Below are 21,342 nucleotides of genomic sequence, written 5' to 3' on the forward strand. Positions count from 1 at the left end.
TGAGACCCTGCAAGCTAAAGGTCCCTGATGACCCAATTACAAAATGCAAAGGACACGTTTTAGCCTGTATCTGTGCAGACCTCTTTGCCACACCCAGCTCCATGGACCAGATTCCAGAACTCACCCCCTCCCCTAAACCCCCTGCTGTCCTGCAGCCACTATCTCATGGAGTTTCCCTCTCTCACACATCTCCACAGCTCTTTCTTAAACTCTCATTCCCTCAGCCGTCCCATTGACATCTGTATTCTGAAGGTTCCTTCCCCCATTCTTTTCTCATTTGCTCTCTCTTGGAAATAGCATTTTCAGTTCACAAATTCAACAACTACATATATGCTGAAGAGCCCCAGTCTACACATCCAGCCCAGAGCTCTCCAAACGTCACGCCCTGTATTTATTACTATTTTCAGTAGTAATTTTTTAACTTATTTTATTACAGCTTTCAAACTCAGCATTATAAATGATGCAATAGTTACATAGGAAACTATCAGATGAGTTAGAGGATAACTCTGAGGGGAGAACACCTATTTCTGAAGAAAGCTCAGATTTCCATGAGCAGGGACATAGTGAATAAAATAGTAATGAGGAAAATAAATGCCTTCAGATTTTGAGAAGTTATTTCCAATTTCATCTCCATTTCTCAATCTTCATATTATCGCACCGCTTCCTTATATTGTGGGGATGAGTCCTGAGACAAACCGCCAAGTCCGTGAGTGTAATGAACACACTCATAAATAGCTCAAATTTCAAATGCAAAATCCAAAGTGCTAAAGATCTGCTGTATAATCTAAAGTTTCATAAACCTGTAAGGATAGATGCAAAGCACTTTCCCATGGTACTAAAAAATAGCTTTAACAGAGTTGCCTTAATAACTGACAAAGGAACTAGCTACATGTTCAAAAGAAACAACTGGTTAAATTAACTCTAGAACGGGTGAAAAATGAAAAGTACTGAGCAATTAAATGTGATATTATAAAAAATATTTAATGGAAAGGAAAAATGTCACGATATATTGTTTTAAAAAGGGTACTAAATAGTATATTTAATATGACCCCAATTAAGCAAAAAAATTTAATATCTATCTATGAAGAGAAGAAGAAAGGATACACACCAAAAAATAGTTATGGTGATGGTAATACAAATGTCATTCTCTCTTTTGTGCTTTTCCATATTTCCTGAATTTTCTACAATGAACATTTCTTAAAATGCACTTTCAAGCCAAGGTTATGAGAAGAATATAAGTAGAAAAGTAACTATAATGCAATATTCAAGGAAAAGCCTATAGTTACATCTTTTTCAAGAAGCACAAGCCTAGGGAAAAGACTGAGATGAAATACACCAAAATTCTAACAGTCTGTGTTAAAAGTAGTCATAATTATGATTGATGTGTCTTCTTTCCTCTACTTTCCCTGATGCTTGGCAAGGTGGTTCTATTATTTTACAATAAAATTAATGGTTAAAAAATTTTAAGATGAAAAAGACTCATAAGGGAGCTGTGCCCAAAAAGCTGAATTTAGTTTTGTCTCTGCTTTTATGTAACGGTGCCACCTCTTCAGTGGGTGCATTAGCAGCTCTGAGGCTCCTTCCTTAATCTGTAAAATGGCACTACACCTGCCAGGACCTCTTCCCCTCCAACCGGTCAGTGAAACACAAAGCCACGCCCTAACATCAACAGTACAATTCACCGAAGGGTTGCACTGCACCCCTGGTCCCCCAGGAAGGCCCACACCTTCTTCCTGACCTGCTCACACTGGATGATCTGTGCTGTCCAGATGCCTGTTTTGTATCAAGTGATGCAAAGTAGTGGCTGCTTGTTGCCATATCTGCACGAGAAGACCTGTTAATAAAAAAGGCAGAGGGAGGTTTTTATTTCTTTGTCTTACAGGAAAAGTCTACATAAATTCAAGGACACAACACAAGCCCTTCAATTATTCACTATATGTCACCTCCATTTCTTAGCAATTTTGAAAATCAAATAGCAAAAAATCTACTCGGTTACGTGGTGAACACTCCTAAAATACAGCCCCAATAAAATAAACTTATTTTTCTCTTTATTCTAGGACACAAAAAAGAAGTTAATTGAAATCACCCTCCAAAGCGCTCCACCAAAAACATAGCATTGTGCCTTGTATACATCCTTCCCAAGTAAACCTATACATCTATTTTCATATTTCATTAAAATGGAATATTATTGTAGGGGAGCAAACAGTTCTCCTCCATCCTCTTAGGGTTCCTGGCTGAGTCTGAAAATTGAACTGACAACAGGAGAAAAGCATACAAATTTTATGGAATTTTTACATGAGGCTTCATATGCAAACAAAGACCTGAAGAAGTGACCAGAGCAGGAAGCTTTGAAAACTTTTAGACACAGAAACAATAAATTGGTGAAGAACTGATAAGACCAAGGGGTTGGGCCATGGGTAGGAAACGGTGAAGAAGTAACTAGAAAGATAAGAGTTAGTTTAATAAGGTCTGTTTGCAGATTGTCTGTGCTGGAAAGAGTCTGTCTCCAGTCACAGGAGAATTTACTTCCTGACTTTAGATAGAAAAGGGCGAATTTGGTCAGCGTTTACTGCTTAACTGCCTTTGGCTTGTTAAAAAAACAAAAGAAAACAAAAAAAAAACCAGGCCCAAAATGGAGTCCTCTGTCTCAAGACAACAAACCAAGACATAATCTCTAACCTAATTGCACTTTCGGCCGCTCCCAGGAAAGCGACCTTTAACCAGTCAATCTGGAATGATGTGATCAGCACTAGTGAGGGCAGTAACCTGCATGACAGACCCCAGCTCTTCCTCCAAAGGAAGCTAACTTTGCCTGAAACAACCCACTTTGTTAGAAACTGTCTTTCTGCCCCCTCTGCCTACAAAAGCTCTCCACCTTGGACAGCTCCTTGGAGCTCCTTTCTCTCTCCTTGCTAGATGGGATGCTGCACAATTCATGAACTGCTGAATAAAACCAATTAGATCTTCAAATTCACTCAGTTTAATTTTGTTTTTTAACAAGGTCAAAACGATTTTTATGTCAAAGAGGCATGTTTTGGGGTGATATAGTCTGGTTTCCTTCACTATACACTTAACTTATCCAGAATCTTTTCTTCTCAATAGAAGTGCTTTATCATAGTTACTGTCTGCACAGCATACTGTTCAATGGAAATAACATAATTTGTTACCTGTCCCTCATTTTGGGCGATGTAGGTTGCTCCCAATATTTTCTGATTATAAACAATACTTAATAAGCCTCTTTACTCACTTACCTGATTATTTCCTAAAGATAAATTTTTGAGTTTAAGGGCATGTATTTTGTAAAGTATCTTATTTTTAATAAACTGCTGCTTCATTTGCCATTATATATACACCACAAAATACTTAAGTGACATAGAGGAGGTGGACACTGATTTGGTTTGCAGAATCTTAGGCCACTTCTCTGACCCAGAGCTACCACCACAGACACACATGGAGGCAGGTCCATTCAAGAGAAGGAAACTTCCACAGAGTTTAAGAATAAGTCCCACCCCGTATCATAACAGAACCACCAATTTCTCATTTCCATTCACTTCCCATGTCCATGCCATAAGGAAGAGAGGATTATTGACTATTCCTTTAGGGAAGCTTTTTTTCCTTAATTCTAAGATGTACAATGCCCTCAGTTAAGTGGAATTTGATTACATCCCAACTTTCAGACTTCCCAATACCCTATACTGTTTTATATTCAACATTCACCTTATCTCAAACATATCAAGTTTCCTAAATTGTAGATGTAAGGTTACAAGAAAATGTTCTCGCGGGGTGGCTGGGTGTGGGGTGGTGGAAGGGAAGAAAACTCCACAAATAAGGGAAAATTTAGCTTGCAGGCAGGTTACTTTCCATCACAAGAACTTTTTACCAGGAAAAGAGAGGAAGCACTAAGCACCTACGTAAACTAGACTCTCAGCCAGCAGTAGGGACAGAGGAACGGACACATTCAAACGGCTGTCTGCCCTTTTGGACCATTCTTGCCCATCTGTTCTCTTCCAGATTCATTTGTAAGAGCTACAAAATCATGGTCTCTGAAATGTCCCTGTAAAAATGCACCCTAGTTTCTCCTTTACCTTTAGCTTTAATTATAAAATTCTCCCCAATACTGAAATTTCTATGTAATCAAAACTAATCTCTTTTCTTTAACATTTCTGATTTTTAGGGCATACTTAGAAACACCTTCCCTTAACAAAGATTATATAACATAATTTTACCAGTGCTGTTACTTCTTAATCTTTACTTTGTTGACCCATTTATAATTTGCATATACAGTATCAGACTGTGCTGTGCATTTTTTTCCTAATCTTTTGCCATTTTTCCCAAGATAATTTTTAAAAGACCGCATCTTTCCCCCAATGATTTGACATATTATATAAATAAAACAGTAAAATTTATTAAGTTCTGCTAAAATCAAGTCTGTCGTACCAGGTAAATGTTGCATGTTTCAAAGCTACAATTATAGTATTTTTACCAGGCACCATAGGCTTGAATTTAGCAGAACTTAATAAGTACTAATAAAATAATATTAGATTTTATTCATTTTTTTCTGAAGTATAAAAGTTTAGGGGCTAGCCCCATGGCCAAGTGGTTAAGTTCGCATGCTCTGCTTTAGTGGCCCAGGGTTTCGCTGGTTTGGATCCCGGGCATGGACATGGGACAGCTCCTCAGGCCATGCTGAGGTGGTATCCCATGTGCCACAACTAGAAGGACCCACAACTAGAGTATACAACTATGTACTGGGGGAATTTGGGGAGAAAAAGCAGGAAAAAAAAAAAAGAAGATTGGCAACAGTTGATAGCTCAGGTGCCGATCTTTAACAAAAAAAATTTTAGATTAGTTCCTTGGAGTCCCAGAAATTCTATAGTATTTTAAAATTTATGTTAATATCACAATAAGTGTACCATGCTACAAAGTGATTTTTTATTCAACCACACGTTTTTAATAGAGACCTAATTTACTCATTTAAACTACTATCTAGTATTTCATCAAGAACCTATTTTCTTGTTTTCTTTATGATAAATGTTTCAAATACATGGAGAAAATAATATAATAAAATAACACAAAAGTATATCTGGAATCCATTTTGTGTACAGGGTGAGCTAAATTTAATTGTTTCCCATATGCATAGGCAATTATCCCAACACCAGTGAATGACTCTTCCTTCAACTACTCCTTAGCTTAGAACTAAGACAAAAAGGAAGACCACATGAGCTCTCGATGTCATCTTGGAGGACTAACAGGCCCACCCAAGGAATATTTCATTCTCTAAGGGATATACCTTTGTTTGATTTGCTATTTGCTACTGATTAAGGTCTATATTCTGTAAAATATTATGTTAACTTGTACATTTTTTGTCCCATAAACATGCAAATAATTTGTCTGGTAAGCTTATGGTTTAATTGCCTTGTAGAAGTGACAAATAGAAATGGCAAGCAATAGGATATATTGGAGTATATGAGGAAGCCATTGGGTGTAAACCTACTTCAGTCTGACTTTGCTTTTCCAAAAGAGCCTGACATGGCCATTGAGAATGCACTGTATATCTGCTTTAAACACTGACTATGGCAAGCACAAATGCCCTTAAGATAAAGGTGCAACTTCCCCCCATATTGGCATTTCCTTAAGGATAAGCATCTTTCCCTAGGCTAGGAACTGACTGCTGTGCTCACCTGTGACCACCCAGCTCGAGACAACAGAACTGCCACCCTGCTGTGTCCATCAATTGCTGTGCCAACAGAGCAGTCTTGTGACTACTGTAAAAGGGACATTTCAGTCATATGCGAAACATCCTCTTTGAGGGTATATAACCACTCTGTACACCCCAGTTCTTTGGTGCCCTTTCTTCCTTCAGGAAGAAAGGTCCCAGGCCATGGTCCTCACATTTTGGCTCAGAATAAACTTACCCAAATTTTCATTTATAGATTGGTTATGGATTATCTTTGTCGACAGGAGGTAAACCAGTTTTGCATACGATAAATCTCATTCCAAAATTCTTTCTTCAGTTTCCCAAATGCTCTTGAACCAGTTGTACCATCTTGCTGTGTTCATTCTATAATTTTTACACTTTGACATACCGAATAATACTGCCATCTCTAATGCAGGGCGAGTTTCCACACGGGCACAGGTCTGTTTCCAGGCATTGGTTTGTCTCATTCACATGTTTGCCTCTCTCTGCACCAGTCACATAATTTTCATTATCATGGCTTGCTTATACACTACATGCCAATGGGGCAAGTCCTCTACCAAATGCCCTTTTTTTGGGTGGTACTGGGGGTAATGATATTATTGCACTTTCATTCTTATTTATGAATTTTAGAATCCGTTATTGTAAAGGTACAAGAAAAGTCCTACAACGGTTTTGACTGGGACTTCATTACAATTCTAGAGAACTTTGCAAAGAACTGCTGGCTTTACAATATTACATTTTCACATCTATACACATTTATTCAGGTCTTCTCTGATTTCCTTCAATAAAGGTTTTTAATACCTGGAGCACTATACTGAGATACACGTAACCTTGCAAAAAAGTCATGCTAAACATTCCCTATATTGCTTCGATTTTAGAATTTGTATCACCAAAGTAAGCACAGTTCTTAAAAACATAACTGAATAGAATGACTTGACTGTTCCACTCCTGAGCATAACCTAGATGTTACAGTCAGACGTTAGAAGAAATGTATTTTTAGCTAGTGAAAAATATTGTTATTGGGTTGACAGAGGCTAAAAAAACAACACGTCATATTTCAATTACAGATTTAGTATGTCGGAAAATATGTCCTTATTTTGCTTTGTTTTTACTACTCTAATTTTTTTTTAATTTTTAAAAAGGCTGATTGAGGGGCTGGCCCCGTGGCCGAGTGGTTAAGTTCGCGCGCTCCGCTGCAGGCGGCCCAGTGTTTCGTTGGTTCGAATCCTGGGCGCGGACATGGCACTGCTCATCAGACCACGCTGAGGCAGCGTCCCACATGCCACAACTAGAAGAACCCACAACGAAGAATACACAACTATGTACCGGGGGGCATTGGGGAGAAAAAGGAAAAAATAAAAAATAAAATCTTAAAAGAAAAAAAAAAGTCTGATTGAAACGAAATTCACAGACTATACAATTCACCCATTTAAAGTATACGATCAATGGTTTTCAGTATATTCGTAGAGGTGACAAACTATCACCACAATCGAATCTTGCAATATTTTGTCACCCAAAAGAAACCCTGTATCTGTCCATCAACAGTCACTCTCCATTTCCCCCTCCACCACTAGTCCTAGGCAACCACTAATCTACTTTTGATACCAGCCCTGGTATCGGTTTCCCTACATTAAACCCAGCACATATGGGGCTAAAACCAAAGCACTCATTCCCTGCTTACTCCCTGGCTTCCTAGCTCCAGAATCCACTTTCCTCCATGGAGACAGACACAGGCAAGGACAAGCACCTGGATTCGTTATCTCCTCCCCACAAGGAGCTACAAGCTGGTGGGAAAGCTGCTGACCAGCAAGGTCATGGGCTCCCTCCTCTCTGCAAGTAGTCTCCAGGCCAAAGACAGGCTGGTGGGAAAGCTCCAACCAGCAAGGCCATATGCTCCCCTTCCCCTACCTAAAACCCCAAATAAAAACCCTTCCTTTAGGCTTTTTGGGGAGTTTGGGATTTCAGCATTAGCTACCCTCTCTCCTTGCTCAGTGCTGTACAATAATAAAATTCCTACTTTCTTCCACTATACCCAGTGTCAGAGATTGAAGTGCTGTGCAACGGGTGAGCAAACTCACTTCAGGTTCAGTATCAATTTGGCGACCCAGATGGGACAATGTCCCAAGTGGATGTCTCGCCTGTGGCACACTGGCCCCTGGCTAAAGGCCCCTCTTGGAAGCTGTCCTGCAGCTGCCTGAGCCCCTTGTCTCAGGGACAGCCCCAAGCGACTGGCTGCTGACCAGACGTCATTGGCCCACGGTGCTTTTGCTTTGCCAGTGGAAGAAACTAGGTTCATGACTTAGGAAGACATCTCTTATAAGTAGTTGGTAGTTTTTGTTTTTGTCCCTGTGCTCACCTTTTCCAACAGGACCAGCCAGAAATAACGGGTACCTGGCAGCCATCTGTGCTCCATTTGTTTTGAAGTCGCGATGCCCCAGCCAGATTTTGGTAAGTCCCCCGGGTGTGCACAACCGAGGTCCCTTGTCCTTGCTCATTTGGGAAGATCTGTGTAGCAGATATTCATTTGTTGGGCGCCCACCGAGTGTAGGAAACGGACTAAGCTGGGACTGGAAGCACTTTGGGTTTTGGTTTTGGTCTTTGTTTTGGCTTCCGTTTGTGGCCAAGGGTTTTTGGGAAAGTGTGCTTGTTTGGTATTTGTTATTGTTTGTCTGTTCGTCTTTCCTTTTAAAAGTGTTAAAATGGAGGTGCTGCATCTATTCCACCTAAGAGCCTCTTGGGAAAAACTTTGGCTGATGGTCAACCTATAGCTATAAGCCAATGTCTACAAAGGGAAGATTTTCTTTTGTAACACCACATGGCCACAATATTCTTGACTCCAGAGGAAAAAAATGGCCAAACAATGGATCCTTAAGTTGGGAAACTTTTAAAGAGCTCTCATGATAAACAGCTGTTTTATGGGTACCTATGAAAAGACCAAATTAAAAGGAAAATATGATGACTAGTCTTAAGAACTTAATCAAACTTGGGGTCTCCACTTCTTCTCGTGGTCTTACAGATGCTAATGAAAACATTAAGTTAACAAAAAGAAATCAGAAAGAAAAGAGTCACAGGACTCATCCCAACAGGATGAAAATTTTTAGCTAGTTATTAAAAAGGAAAATAGGATAAATGGAACAGACACAAATAAAGTTAAAACAAAGGTTTTAATAAAACACTGCCTAGGGTTGGACGGGCTAAAGGGACCCCCCACACATACTGGCCCCCAAACATTAAAGGACATCAGACAAACCTGTTCTATTCACCTCAGTTTGAAAAATTTTTAAAGGTCAGGAGGCAGAAATCACAATAAAAAAAACCTGACCAACAATTGTTTGGGGCAACAGTTAGGCTACTAAGGTTACTAAGACTATAAAAATTAAAGTGTTTAAGCTAATATTATATGAAGAGGTTATGCCAACTTTGCCTGAGTGTTTTTTGGAAATAGATGTTATGTCTAACGGTGAATGCTTCCCCTACACAATACTGTAATACTGAAACTTGCTAATGGAATTCTAATATAAGTTATAATTAGAAGTATAAGAGTTTAGGGGCAGGCCCCGTGGCCAAGTGGTTAAGTTCTCGTGCTCTGCTGCGGTGGCCCAGGGTTTCGCTGGTTCAGATCCTAGGCATGGACATGGCACCACTCATCAGGCCACAATGAGGCAGTGTCCCACATGCCACAACTACAAGGACCCACAACTAAAATATACAACTATGTACTGGGGGGATTGGGGAAGAAAAAAGCAGAAAGAAAAAAAAAGAATATCGGCAACAGTTGTTTGCTCAGGTGCCAATCTTCAAAAAAGAAGTATAAGAGTTAGTAAAATTAAGGTAAAAGTTTGTAAAAATTGGTATATTTAAATGGGCTTTATGTAAAATAATTACATCTCTTTTGTCTGACTGTATTGTAAATTATGGCATGGAGATAAACATTATGTCTAACTGGGGAACATTTCCCCTGTCTGATATTTTAAGAACATATAAATCCACCTTTCAGGCTATGTTAATTAAACATGCTAAAGGAGATCTCACTTTAAAATGGCCAATATGGGGCAATTTCAGTTTACCCAAACTGATGTATGCATTTGGAAAAAGCTAGCTCCAACAATGGGAAGCCTATTTTAATCTTTTGAGGCTTCTAAATAAAATCAGAAATACTTTACTGCCTCTTTAAGAGAAAATAATTAAATAATTAAACATGCCAGCAGCTGGCCAAATCTGCTGCTTTTCTCTACTCTCTTGCTGAGCGTCACTTCAACTCACCCAAAATTCCTGATCTAAAATTAAGCAAGTAAAAATAAGTTATCTTTTGAGATAACTTAAAATTGTAATGGCCATTCTGGGAAATCTCTTTTTCAGAAAACAGAGGATTCAGAATCTGTCCTAATGAAATGCAGTCTTTGATTAATATGTCAAAACTTCTAAAAGACAAAGTTATTTAACATGATATAAAATGATTTTTGATGAATGAAAGCCTGTTTAAGTTCGCTGGTTTTATTTAAAATGGACATGTCCCCAGAATTATCAGCATTGGACATGATGCAGACACACAGCCTGGGTTTACTGATCAAATGAGCTCATGTCATCTCTGTTACAAAATTTATCAGCAAAACTAATAACTCAGTATAATAGCTGATTTTGTTTAATGCCTCATGAGGTTTTTGTAGACGATCTAAATATAATTGCTAAAGAGAGGTGAACTAAATAAATGTAAAAGGGGGCCAGCCCAGTGGCGCAGTGGTTAAGTTCACACGTGCCAGTTCTCGGCGGCCCGGGGTTCGCCGGTTCAGATCCCAGGTGCAGACATGGCACTACTTGGCACACCATGCTGTGGTAGGCGTCCTACATATAAAGTAGAGGAAGATGGGCACGGATGTTAGCTCAGGGCCAGCCTTCCTCAGCAAAAAGAGGAGGACTGGCAGTAGTTAGCTCAGGGCTAATCTTCCTCAAAAATAAATAAATAAATAAATAAATGTAAAAGCATAAAAGTTTTTGGAAAAACTTTTTAACAATACCTATATGTATTATGGGGTATGTACTTAAAGCACTTTAAAATGATGGTTAACTGCTTTAATATTACATGAAGTTTTCAAGAGTGATTTAAACATAATTGTTAAAACTGGCTCAGAGTTTTTTAAGTACAATAATTATGTTGTATAGTCTGCATCCTTAAAAAAACAGCTTCCAAAAATGTTTTGGAAACTTAAGCTTTATAGCTTTACTAAGTTAAGTTAAATAATAACAGCTTATTGGGTAATTTAGGTCATTTTCACATAAGATAAAATACTAAAAGTTGATTACTAACCACAGATTTTTCTGCCTTTGGTTTCTTATCTCAAAGAAACTGAAAGGTGCTTAGGTTTACTGATAAACATGTTTTGTGTATGCTGAGGAACTTTCTATAAAAAAAACACATTTCTAAAAGGTCTGTATACAAGAAAACTAAAATGTATGTTTTCAGTAAAAAGATATAAAAAACAAAAGTATTTTTGCTTGTTGGGTTACAAAAAAAGATAAATATGTCCTAAAGTGCTAGAAGGGAAGACAGAAAACCTGGGACAAATTCTAAATATAAAAAAGTAAGTGAGAAAAGATTTATAACAGTAAAACCCTGCAGAATTTTGTGCGTGGTCAAGTTCGCTAAGATTAAAGTAAATCCAATTAAGTAAATAAATTTATATGTCAACAGTAAACTGGTACAAAATTAAAACTTGGTCTCCTCTTTCTTAAAAGGATAATTTTCCTAAACTTTTAATCTGTTCTTGATAAAAAGATTATAAAAAGGTTTTTTTTAACTATTTAACCTCTGTTTCCCCTTGACTGTTTCAGTTGTCACTTTGAATAGATACCTGAACATGGTTTTGCAGTGAGTTTTGTTCCCTAGCTGAACAAATGTTGTAAAGTTTTTATATTTTTGACAAGCTCCCCACACACACACAAAAATATTCAAGTCCTGAATAAAAGATTTCTTTTGACCTGGAAAAGGAGGGAGAGTTTCTCTGGGGATTTTCAGAGGGCCCCTGAGACTTCCCAGAGAAATCTGTTCTCTTTCTATGAGAAAAAATGCTAAACTAATTAGGCTTATTTGGTATGTTAAATTACATGGGAAGTGTTGTCAAATAAGTATTGATAAACTTCTTAAATGGTATTATGGGAATGAGTGTTACTGATATAAGTATTTTAAAAATTATCTAAAATTCTGATCTGTTCCGATTGTCAGCAATAATTCTGGTTATTACCTCAAAGTATTATATGTCACAAGAATGGTCAAGAGTCTTGGTCACTTACCATTTTTGAATATTTTCTTACTAACAGACAGTTGTTTTACTCTGATGTTTTTGCAAATATGTTTCATCTTCAGAGAAATTCATGGACAGGACTCTGTGCTTACTCTAGAGTATAGGTTCTGATAAACGTTCAGACTGTAAAACTTAACTGGGTAGGAAATTACAGAACTCTAACAGAGAAACTGATGACTTCATGGAACTGCTGACAGAAGAATAAGATCAAGAACCAATTCCATGGGACTGAATGAACTGACGAGGATGATTATAATTTTTATGGCTTTTTGCTTGAGATATTGGTGATTTTGGATGTTTTGTTTTTTTCCAGATTTAAGAAAACCTTTTTCTTTATTCTCTTAAGGAACTATGATTTATAGCAATTTGTAAATAAAATTGAAACATTTATCTTTTTCTCCCTATCTGAGCCCTCCAAAATGTAAAAACTCCTGATGAGTAAGTATTCTTATTCTCATGGCAATATGGTTGTTTGCATAAGTGCAATGAGAATCTGTTCTTATAACAGGACACATTTGGAAACACTGGTTATAATACCAAGGCTTTGACTGGAACACCATATTTAAGAAAAACATACAAACTTGGATATCACAAGACAGCTTCTGAGGAATGAAGGCTGACATTCTGGAATAAATACTGGAAATACTTATTGGAAATATTGGCCTGGTAATGTTCCTATGGGTTTCCAGTGAACTGGTAAGGTTGAGCAAAGAATGTTGCTCCCTCTGGCAGGTACAAGGAACCTCAATATCTTGGGGACCTCTTGAAGACAGGAAGCCACCCAAATCTTTGGGTATTGCAGGCGGAATCTGATGACAAGTTCTTGGTCTGGTTTTCCTGGCCTCAAGAGGCCTTTAAAGTTCAACCTGAGATTCCTTATAAAAAGCTCCAGCAAAGCAGATTTAAAAGAGCCTATATAATCAATTACTATTCTTGCTGTATGTACGTAAATAATTATGCCAAATTTATTAAAACTAGACATTTTGTAAACCAATTAGTCTTAATTTGGCTATGTCTAGTGAAATTGAGGGTGATTTTAGAGAGAGAAAAATTATGTTTCAATAAAAACTATAATACACATTTGTGGATATTGGATTTCGGTTCTGTCAATTGTCTTGAAGATTTTTGTTACATCTGTTAACTGGACGGGATACTGAATTCGTCTAGTCTCCTGAAATATCTGGCTACAAGCCTCTAAACTAACATTTTCAGTTTTTTTCCCCATCATTTTCATTAGAAATCACTGAAAACTAAACTTGCCTTTTTTTTTCCCTGAAGCCTTGCAAACTGAAGCTAGAGGCCTTAATATAAACTTGAGAGATTCACATCTACTGCCGTGTGAGCCACTCAGAAAGCCACCTGAGAACCCAATGACACCATCAGAGACATTTCAAACTGCAAAAGATGCTTCAACCCTGACTTCTAGGAATCTTGACTGGCTGCCCACTGGGCTCAAGAACTAGTTTATAATTTGCTCCAACCATTAACCTTGTTTTTCTCTTTTTGTTTCTCTAGAAAAACTTCTTATTAAATACCTGGTTACTTACTTATACAATACAGGCTTAAATTCAGGAAACTACCTGCATCATCACCTTATTAAAAGACCGGTTCAATGAGATGAAACAACCTACGCCCCGATTCAGCAGGAAGTAGCTAGATCAGTCCCTGTCCAAATCCCTCAAGAATGAGGGATGAACATAAAATAGGGTGGAACTGATACCAGCCCTGGTATCGGTTTCCCTACATTAAACCCAGCACATATGGGGTTAAAACCAAAGCACTCGTTCCCTGGCTTCCTGGGTCCAGAATCCACTCTCCTCAATGGAGACAAACGGCCAAGGATAAGCACCTGGATTCGTTATCTCCTCCCCACAAGGATCTACAGGCTGTGGGAAAGCTGCTGACCAGCAAGGTCATGGGCTCCCTCCTCTCTGCAAGTAGTCTCCAGGCCAAAGACAGGCTGGTGGGAAAGCTCCAACCAGCAAGGCCATATGCTCCCCCACCCCTACCTAAAACCCCAAATAAAAACCCTTCCTTATAGCTTTTCTTGGAGTTTGAGATTTCAGCATTAGCTGCCCTCTCTCCTTGCTCAGCACTGTGCAACAATAAAATTCCTACTTTCTTCCACTACACCCAGTGTCAGAGATTGACTTGCTGTGCAATGGGTGAGCGAACTCACTTCAGGTTCGATATCACCTTCTATATGTACAGATTTGCCTATTCTGGAAATTTCATATTAATGGAATTATACAATTTGGGTCTTTCATGTTTGGCTTTTTTCACTCAATGTAACGTTTTCAAAAATCATTCATTTTGTTGCATGCATCAGTACTTCATTCTTTTTTATTGCCCAATAATATTGCAGTATAAGGATCTAACACGTTTTGTTTATCATTTCATTAGTTGATGATATATGGGTTATTTCCACTTTGAGGCTCTTACAAATAATGCTGCTATTAACATTCATGTACAAGTTCTTGTGTGGACATATATTTCATTTCTCTTGGGTATATACCCAGGAGTGGAACTGCTGAGTCATATGGCAACTTTATGTCTGACATTTTGAAGAACTGCCAGAACATCTTCCAAAATGGCTGGTGATTTCACATTCCTACCAGTAAGGTATGAGAGTTTCAATTTCTCCATATCTTGGCTAACACTTGTTATTGTCCACCTTCGTGGGTGTGATGGTATCTCATTATGGTTTTGACTTGCATTTGCCTAATGACCAATGATGTGGAGCATCTGTTTAGATACTTATTGGCCATTCGTATATCTTCTTTGGAGAAATGTCTCTATTCAAGTTGTTTGGCTTTTTTTTCTTTTTTCTTTTTCTTTTTGCTGAGGAAGATTTGGCCTGAGCTAACACCTATTGCCAATCTTCCTCTTCCCTTTTCTTGAGGAAAATACTCCCTGAGATAACCTCTGTGCCAATCTTCCTCTATTTTGCATGTGGGTCACCTCCACAGCATGGCCACCAACAAGTGGCACAGGTCCACACCTGGGAACTGAACCCAGGCTGCTGAAGGAGAGTGCGCCAAACTCAACCAGTAGCCCATGGGGCCAGCCCCATGGCCATTTTTTTTAATTGGGTTATTTGTCTTTTTATCATTGACTTTTGTACTGCTCTAATTTTTTTTTTCTTTTGAGGAAGCTTAGCCCTGAGCTAACATCTGCCACCAATCCTCCTCTTTTTGATGAGGAAGATTGGCCCTGAGCAAACATCCATGCCCATCTTCCTCCACCTTATATGTGGGACACCTGCCAAATCATGGGTCCATGCTCAGCATCCGAACTGGCAAATCCCAGGCTGCCAAAACAGAGCATGTGAACTTAACCGCTATACCACTAGGCTGGCCCCTATACTGCTCTAATTTTTAACCACTAGGTAGAAAGAAGTATTTTCAAATGAACAGCTTAAGCTGTCTTTGTTTATACTTTTTCTCTCATTCAAATCATAATGAGCAGAATCAATTCAAATTTAATTTCCCCAGTAAATCCAACACAATGTGCTATGTTCCTGAACAATGAAATAAAAGCTAGCCCATTTAAAAAAAAAAAGAGAGAAATAAAATTTCAAAATATTTCAAAAATTAAGGATACTTAATATCCTTCAAGCTTTTTCATCAAAGTTAAAATCTCTTTAGGGAAGAAAAGAAATGGGTGTAGATATGCCAACTGTTATGCTCCTGGAAGCGCCCTTTCTATCATCTACAGTCTGAACGGTGTCTCCTGGAGCAATGAACGTAGGACTCTAGTGGTCACCACCACCAGATTTCCAGGAAAGCTACTGCTTAATATTATCGACCATGTGATTGGCTCTTTTTTCTTACTAAAGAAAACTGCTCACTAGATCAAATTCTCATGGCCAGGGATCAGAGGAAGAGCAGAGGTGCTGATTCTCCTGCCACTGGGAGAGCAAGAACAGCCCAGCAATCAGCGCATACTCCCTAAAAACATCGTACTGTCAATTCCAACCCCAGGCCTGTCACCAGTGCCTTCAGAATCCAAAGAAAGGAATTTCAACATTTCCTCACCACTCTGGTCCTGCTCCTTTGGAGGGAAGACCTGAAAAGCTGGAAAACGCCAAAGGACCAGCACTAACAAAGGATACAAGTATTCTATTAAATGAGGTACCAGTGAATTTATGAGCCAGATATCCCACCCCTGAATAATCCATGCTTAGACTCATTACAAAGGCTTCCTGGATCCCAACCCTAAGCCTTCCTGTTATCTGTAGGACTTGAGTGATTTTTGTATGCTTTGTGCTTTTCTATGTCTTTTCAAATTTTTAAAAATGATCACACACTATTTTTAATAATCAAGAAAAAAGTATATATTTTGAGCAATTTAAGTTCAAATTGGTGAAGGAAGTATTCGACTATAAAGGAAATACCTTCTGATTATGAAGGAAATACCTTCTGATCATCCCTTTTTTTTTTTAAGATTTTATTTTTTTCCTTTTTCTCCCCAAAGCCCCCCAGTACATAGTTGTATATTCTTCATTGTGGGTCCTTCTAGTTGTGGCATGTGGGACGCCGCCTCAGCGTGGTTTGATGAGCAGTGCCATGTCCACGCCCAGGATTCGAAACAACGAAACACTGGGCCGCCTGCAGCAGAGCGCGCGAACTCAACCACTTGGCCATGGGGCCAGCCCCTGATCATCCCTTTTATATGATACATAGCTTAAAACAGTTCTCCTGAAAAATATGCAAGAACAGTATATTATTTTTAGCCCTTTTCACGTGAAGAAGTTAGACTACATCACTACCCAATGTGCTTCCTTTTTTTTTTTTTTTTTGTGAGAAAGATTGGCCGTGAGCTAACATCTGTTGCCAATCTTTCTCTTTAGCTTGAGGAAGATTGTTGCTGAGCTAACATCTGTGACAATCTTCCTTTATTTTATATGGGATGTTGCCATAGCGTGGCTTGACAAGCAGTGCCAGGTTCGCCCCTGGGATCCAAACCTGCAAACCCTGGGCCACTGAAGCAGAGCACATGAACTTAACCATTATGCCACCAGGCTGGCCCCTAATGCATTTCTAATGTAATTTTAGCCCCCTTCCAAATTTGTACTTCTTTGAAAAAGTCAGTTCTTAAATGTTGTGAATTCTTTAATTTTGCCTTTTCTATTTCCTACATTGATAACATTCCTCAATGCTATTTTAAGTTTTGAACCTAAAAACTCTCATTCTATATTCCTGAACTGCATTTAAATTTATTACTTTATATATACATTTACGATCTCAACCTGATTTTTAATGTTTCTACCTGTGCTGAAAATGAACTATGATTTATCCCTTATTGGAAGGAGCTGGCCCTCCCAAGAAGCCCAGTGATGCCAATGAGCACACATTAGCAAGAGCTCTCTACAGCTCCCCGGTTCCATCTTTGGCAGATCAGAAGAACACAGTACACACAGCCTGTGTGCACGTCAGCAAGCTGTCTGCCGTGTCCCACAGCCCTGTACGCAGGATGCGGAGTGACAGGGCCAGTCAAAGAGATGGATTCATAACTGTTTCAACAGCTTCACTGGAAAGGTACTGCCCTTTACCCTGTCCGATTTTACATTTTTATCAGAAACTGCGACTAAGACAGAAAAAACAAGCTAATCAACTCGGCAGAAAAAACAAAGCTGGGAAAGACAGCAGAGAATGGACCATAATCTAAAAAGATAATGCACTAAACGGATGAGTTAAATTTAGTAAGCTAAAGTTTAATTTTCACTCATAAACATCTAGGAGCACCATATTGCAGGCACCACATCAGGTGCCAGATACATAAAATCATACTGCTCTCGAAGATGATATCCGAGAGAATAAATTATAAGTTTCTGAATTGGACCAAAAATCCAACTGAATAAAAGGAGGATAAAACAGATGTTACTTAAGAACATGGTAGTAAAACTTAAGAATTATTTAAAAGTGAACTTATAAACACAATAGGATGTTACCCCTCATCCAACTTAAGCTGTATTAATAGAAGCGATGCATCCAGAATGAGGAAAGTGATAGTCTGTCCTAAATTTCTTTTAATTAGCTCTTTTTTAAATAGATAATTGTTCCCGCATCAATGTGTGAACTCCCTGAAGGCAGGATTGTATCACAGCTCCCAGCAGAGTGCCCGGGCTGATGGACTGACTGGCTGAAGGGACAAAGGAATGAATGGAGCATAGAACCACTCTAGCCTGGTCAGACCAACTGCACCTGGCCCATCTGACATTCTAGACACACTGTTCTAAGAAGACCAAGACTTGGGAATGCAATGAGAAGCCAAGCGCCAGGAAGAGAAAGGACTCAAAGACAGTTCAATAGAAGAAACAGTTCAAGGAAGTGGAGAAGCTTAACTTGGAAGAAAGAAGAGATGGATGAAAGCAGAAAAAAGGAAAGAAGATGAAAGCAGAAAAAAGGAAAGAAGATGAAAGCTATTTCGAGACGTTTCCCTCCCCTGATCATTTGGAAGGTTCTGATTCATCCTTCTAGATCACCTTCTCTGGAGCAGCATCCTACTCCCAAATGACTCAGAAAATATATAATAACGTGTCTACAGAAAGAGAAGAATAAAACAGATGTGGCAAAATGTTAAAAATGGATTATGGGTACACGGAAGTTCTCTGTATTAGTGTTTTCTTTCTTTCTCTAAATTTGGAACTATTGCAAAATAAGATTTTTTTTTTTTCTTTAAAGACAGCTTAGATGATCCTGCAATGAGGGGCAGAGACAGGGATCAAATGGGAGTGGCCGATGGACCTTGGGTACCTGTGGACCAGCCAGCGTCAGTGGAGAATGCCAAGCCCTCGGGGTCATCGGCCAACCATCACAGGTCCAGCTGTCACAGGTCCAGCCGTCACAGGTGCTTCAGTGGCAGAGGCAGCAAAGACAGAAGTCAATGCAAAAACACCTGGATGAGGCCATCGACCAGAGAGCAATACCCACTGCACGGCTCCATCACTACCCCACTGCTTCCTGCACCCACATGCCATCTGAGAAGGAGCAGAGGGAGGAGGAACCTTCGAGAAGGGAGAAGCAAGCCCGACACAGAGTTTAAATTTTAACTTGAACAGGCATTTCTCTCTCTCACCCTCCAAGAAAACCTGAGTCACTCCAAAAGAGACTGTTTGAAATTTGAACAGATGATGTAATCTTTCATCAATAACTTAAAAGTTTTTTTTCCATCCTCAATGGGGATGAGAGTCCTAGAACAAAGTGAGAACAGTTGAAAAGAAAAACAGGTCATTACCATATAAAATACCAAGCGTGCCTCAGACCCTACTCACTAAGAAAATGGAGGGTAGGACTTACTGTATTGACAGAAAAAAGAAACTACCCCATAGAGGCTGCTTTTCTTGCCCATAGACACAGCAAATCAGACAGAGTGCAAACTAAAACCAGAGCCTGTATCCTTCCAAATTCTTGCCTTAGGCAAAACAACTTGTACTCCTTTACATTATTTAAAACACAGAACAATGGAATGTTAGATTGGCAAGAGATTCACACAGCTCCTGTTTCATTTTGCTGGCTTTTTTTTTTTAACTAAAAAATCTCTTCCCTAGTAAAAGCTTCTCTTATTTCTAACAGAAAACTTCTACCTAATCTATTAATTATCCTTTCTCACCACCCTACTGTAGTGTGACTTAGGAGAAAGCTGGGACACGAGGCAGAAAGCTGGCTTTCTAGCCTAGGCGTGCTGGTCACTTGCAAGCAGTGTGACTTTGGACCCTTTGCTCACCTCCATGGGCCTCAGTGTCCTCATCTGCAAAAACAGAGAAGGGATGGACATCATAGAAACAGAAAGAATGGTGGCTGCCAGGGTCTGGGGAGAGCTGGGAGCAGAGTTATTGTTTAATGGGGATAGAGTTTCAGTTTTACAAGATGAAAAGAGTTTCAGAGATGAACGGTGGTGACGGTTGCATATTATGAATGTATATAACACCAGTGAGCTGTACACTCACAAATGGTTAAGATGCTAGTTTACGTTATGTGTATCTTACCACGATTTTAAAAAATGGGGAAAAGAAAGCATACACACAAAAAAAGCCAGAGGAGGGCTAAACAATACCTGCTCTGTCTACCTCACAGAGATGCTGGGAGGAGGAAATGCGTTCCGTTCTGTAAAAACTTTTTAAACTGAAACATCGCATAAAAGTGGTGCTGACGTTGTTAAAAGAGTTTAAGTGACTGGGGCCAAGAACTTCCCATTAGAACGACCATCGCATCCCTGCTGCTCAGCAGTTCGGCACTTCCTGCATCACCAGGCAGAGGCCACTTAGCGGCCCTTTGCCATTTTCCGTCCATCCCTCAAAGTAGGGATGCAGACCTTTTCAGGATGCAGAGCAAATGCAAGTCTTCGGTGTCACACTGAAGTGAGGAGGAAGGTTGTTTACCTTCCTTTAAAACCTCACAACGGAAAACAAAGATTAGGAAAAGGAAATTTTTAAAAAGTAATGCTGAAAACAAGTTTTCCTCTCATTTGGCTCGCCGTCCATGAGGGAAAGAAAAAAATAAAGGCTGCCCAAAAGTCATTTTTTCAGGCTAGATAATGTAACTATCCTCTGGGTTCCTCAGTCAGAATTTAAAATTCATCACAGTAGGATTATTGGTTTACTTTCAGTAGTGGGGAATATATTAGGAGCTTTTTAGGACAGGAACTCTTTGTCATAGCCCAAAGATGCTCGGTGAGTTTTTGATGACTGAATGACATTTTTATTGATTCTACATTGGCACCCTCGTGCCACATACAAGTCTAGCTACTTGGCACGTCACGTCACATATGTAGATCACGCAAAGGACCCATGAATATACTATCACGGAGACCTTCATTCACAAACAAGCAGCTTTCAGTAAATACAACGGCTTTCCCCACAACCATCTATTAGGTAAGACAAGCAAAACAGACGGGGAAGCATATAAATATTCAAGGAATTAAGCCACAAGTTTTAATTTTCTTTAGCTCTTCCACGTGTGGCTGCTTTCGCTGTTGTTGTACTGTATTTATTCAGCTTGTGCTATGAAGCAGGTACACAAAATGGTTTCGCTATACAGGGCCTCTCCTGCTTTAAAAAACAAAAACAAAAAAAAAATGCTAAACTAAATTAAGGAGAGGTGATGGCATATAAATGCTATACATTAGGCCTGGTTTGCTGGATCACAGAAAGGCTCAAATTCTGCCCCACCCACCAACTAAGACGACAATGCCTACAGCCCCAAATCACAAGGGAAATTCAAGTCTTGGTCCCATACTTGCCTGTTTTCTAAAATACAGTCACTTGTAGTGACTTGAAATAAGATATTCTAAAACCCACTAATCCAAAACGATCACCAAAGAAATCCATTCATACCACTTGAA

General features: G+C 39.1%; 1 protein-coding gene across 22 annotated transcripts in view; it reads right to left on the reverse strand.

Moving 5' to 3' along the window:
* The window catches only part of TTC39B (tetratricopeptide repeat domain 39B), a 130,793-nt gene that overhangs the window by 54,845 nt on the left and 54,606 nt on the right, over positions 1–21,342 (reverse strand). For all 22 annotated transcript variants that reach the window (XM_070495389.1, XM_070495397.1, XM_070495394.1 and 19 more), the window contains one exon: positions 1,739–1,834. In XM_070495389.1, coding sequence (XP_070351490.1) covers positions 1,739–1,834 — 96 coding nt within the window. The remainder of the gene's footprint in view (positions 1–1,738; positions 1,835–21,342) is intronic.

The sequence above is a fragment of the Equus asinus genome, chromosome 23 (assembly GCF_041296235.1).
Source record: "Equus asinus isolate D_3611 breed Donkey chromosome 23, EquAss-T2T_v2, whole genome shotgun sequence".
Classification (NCBI taxonomy): Eukaryota; Metazoa; Chordata; class Mammalia; order Perissodactyla; family Equidae; genus Equus; species Equus asinus.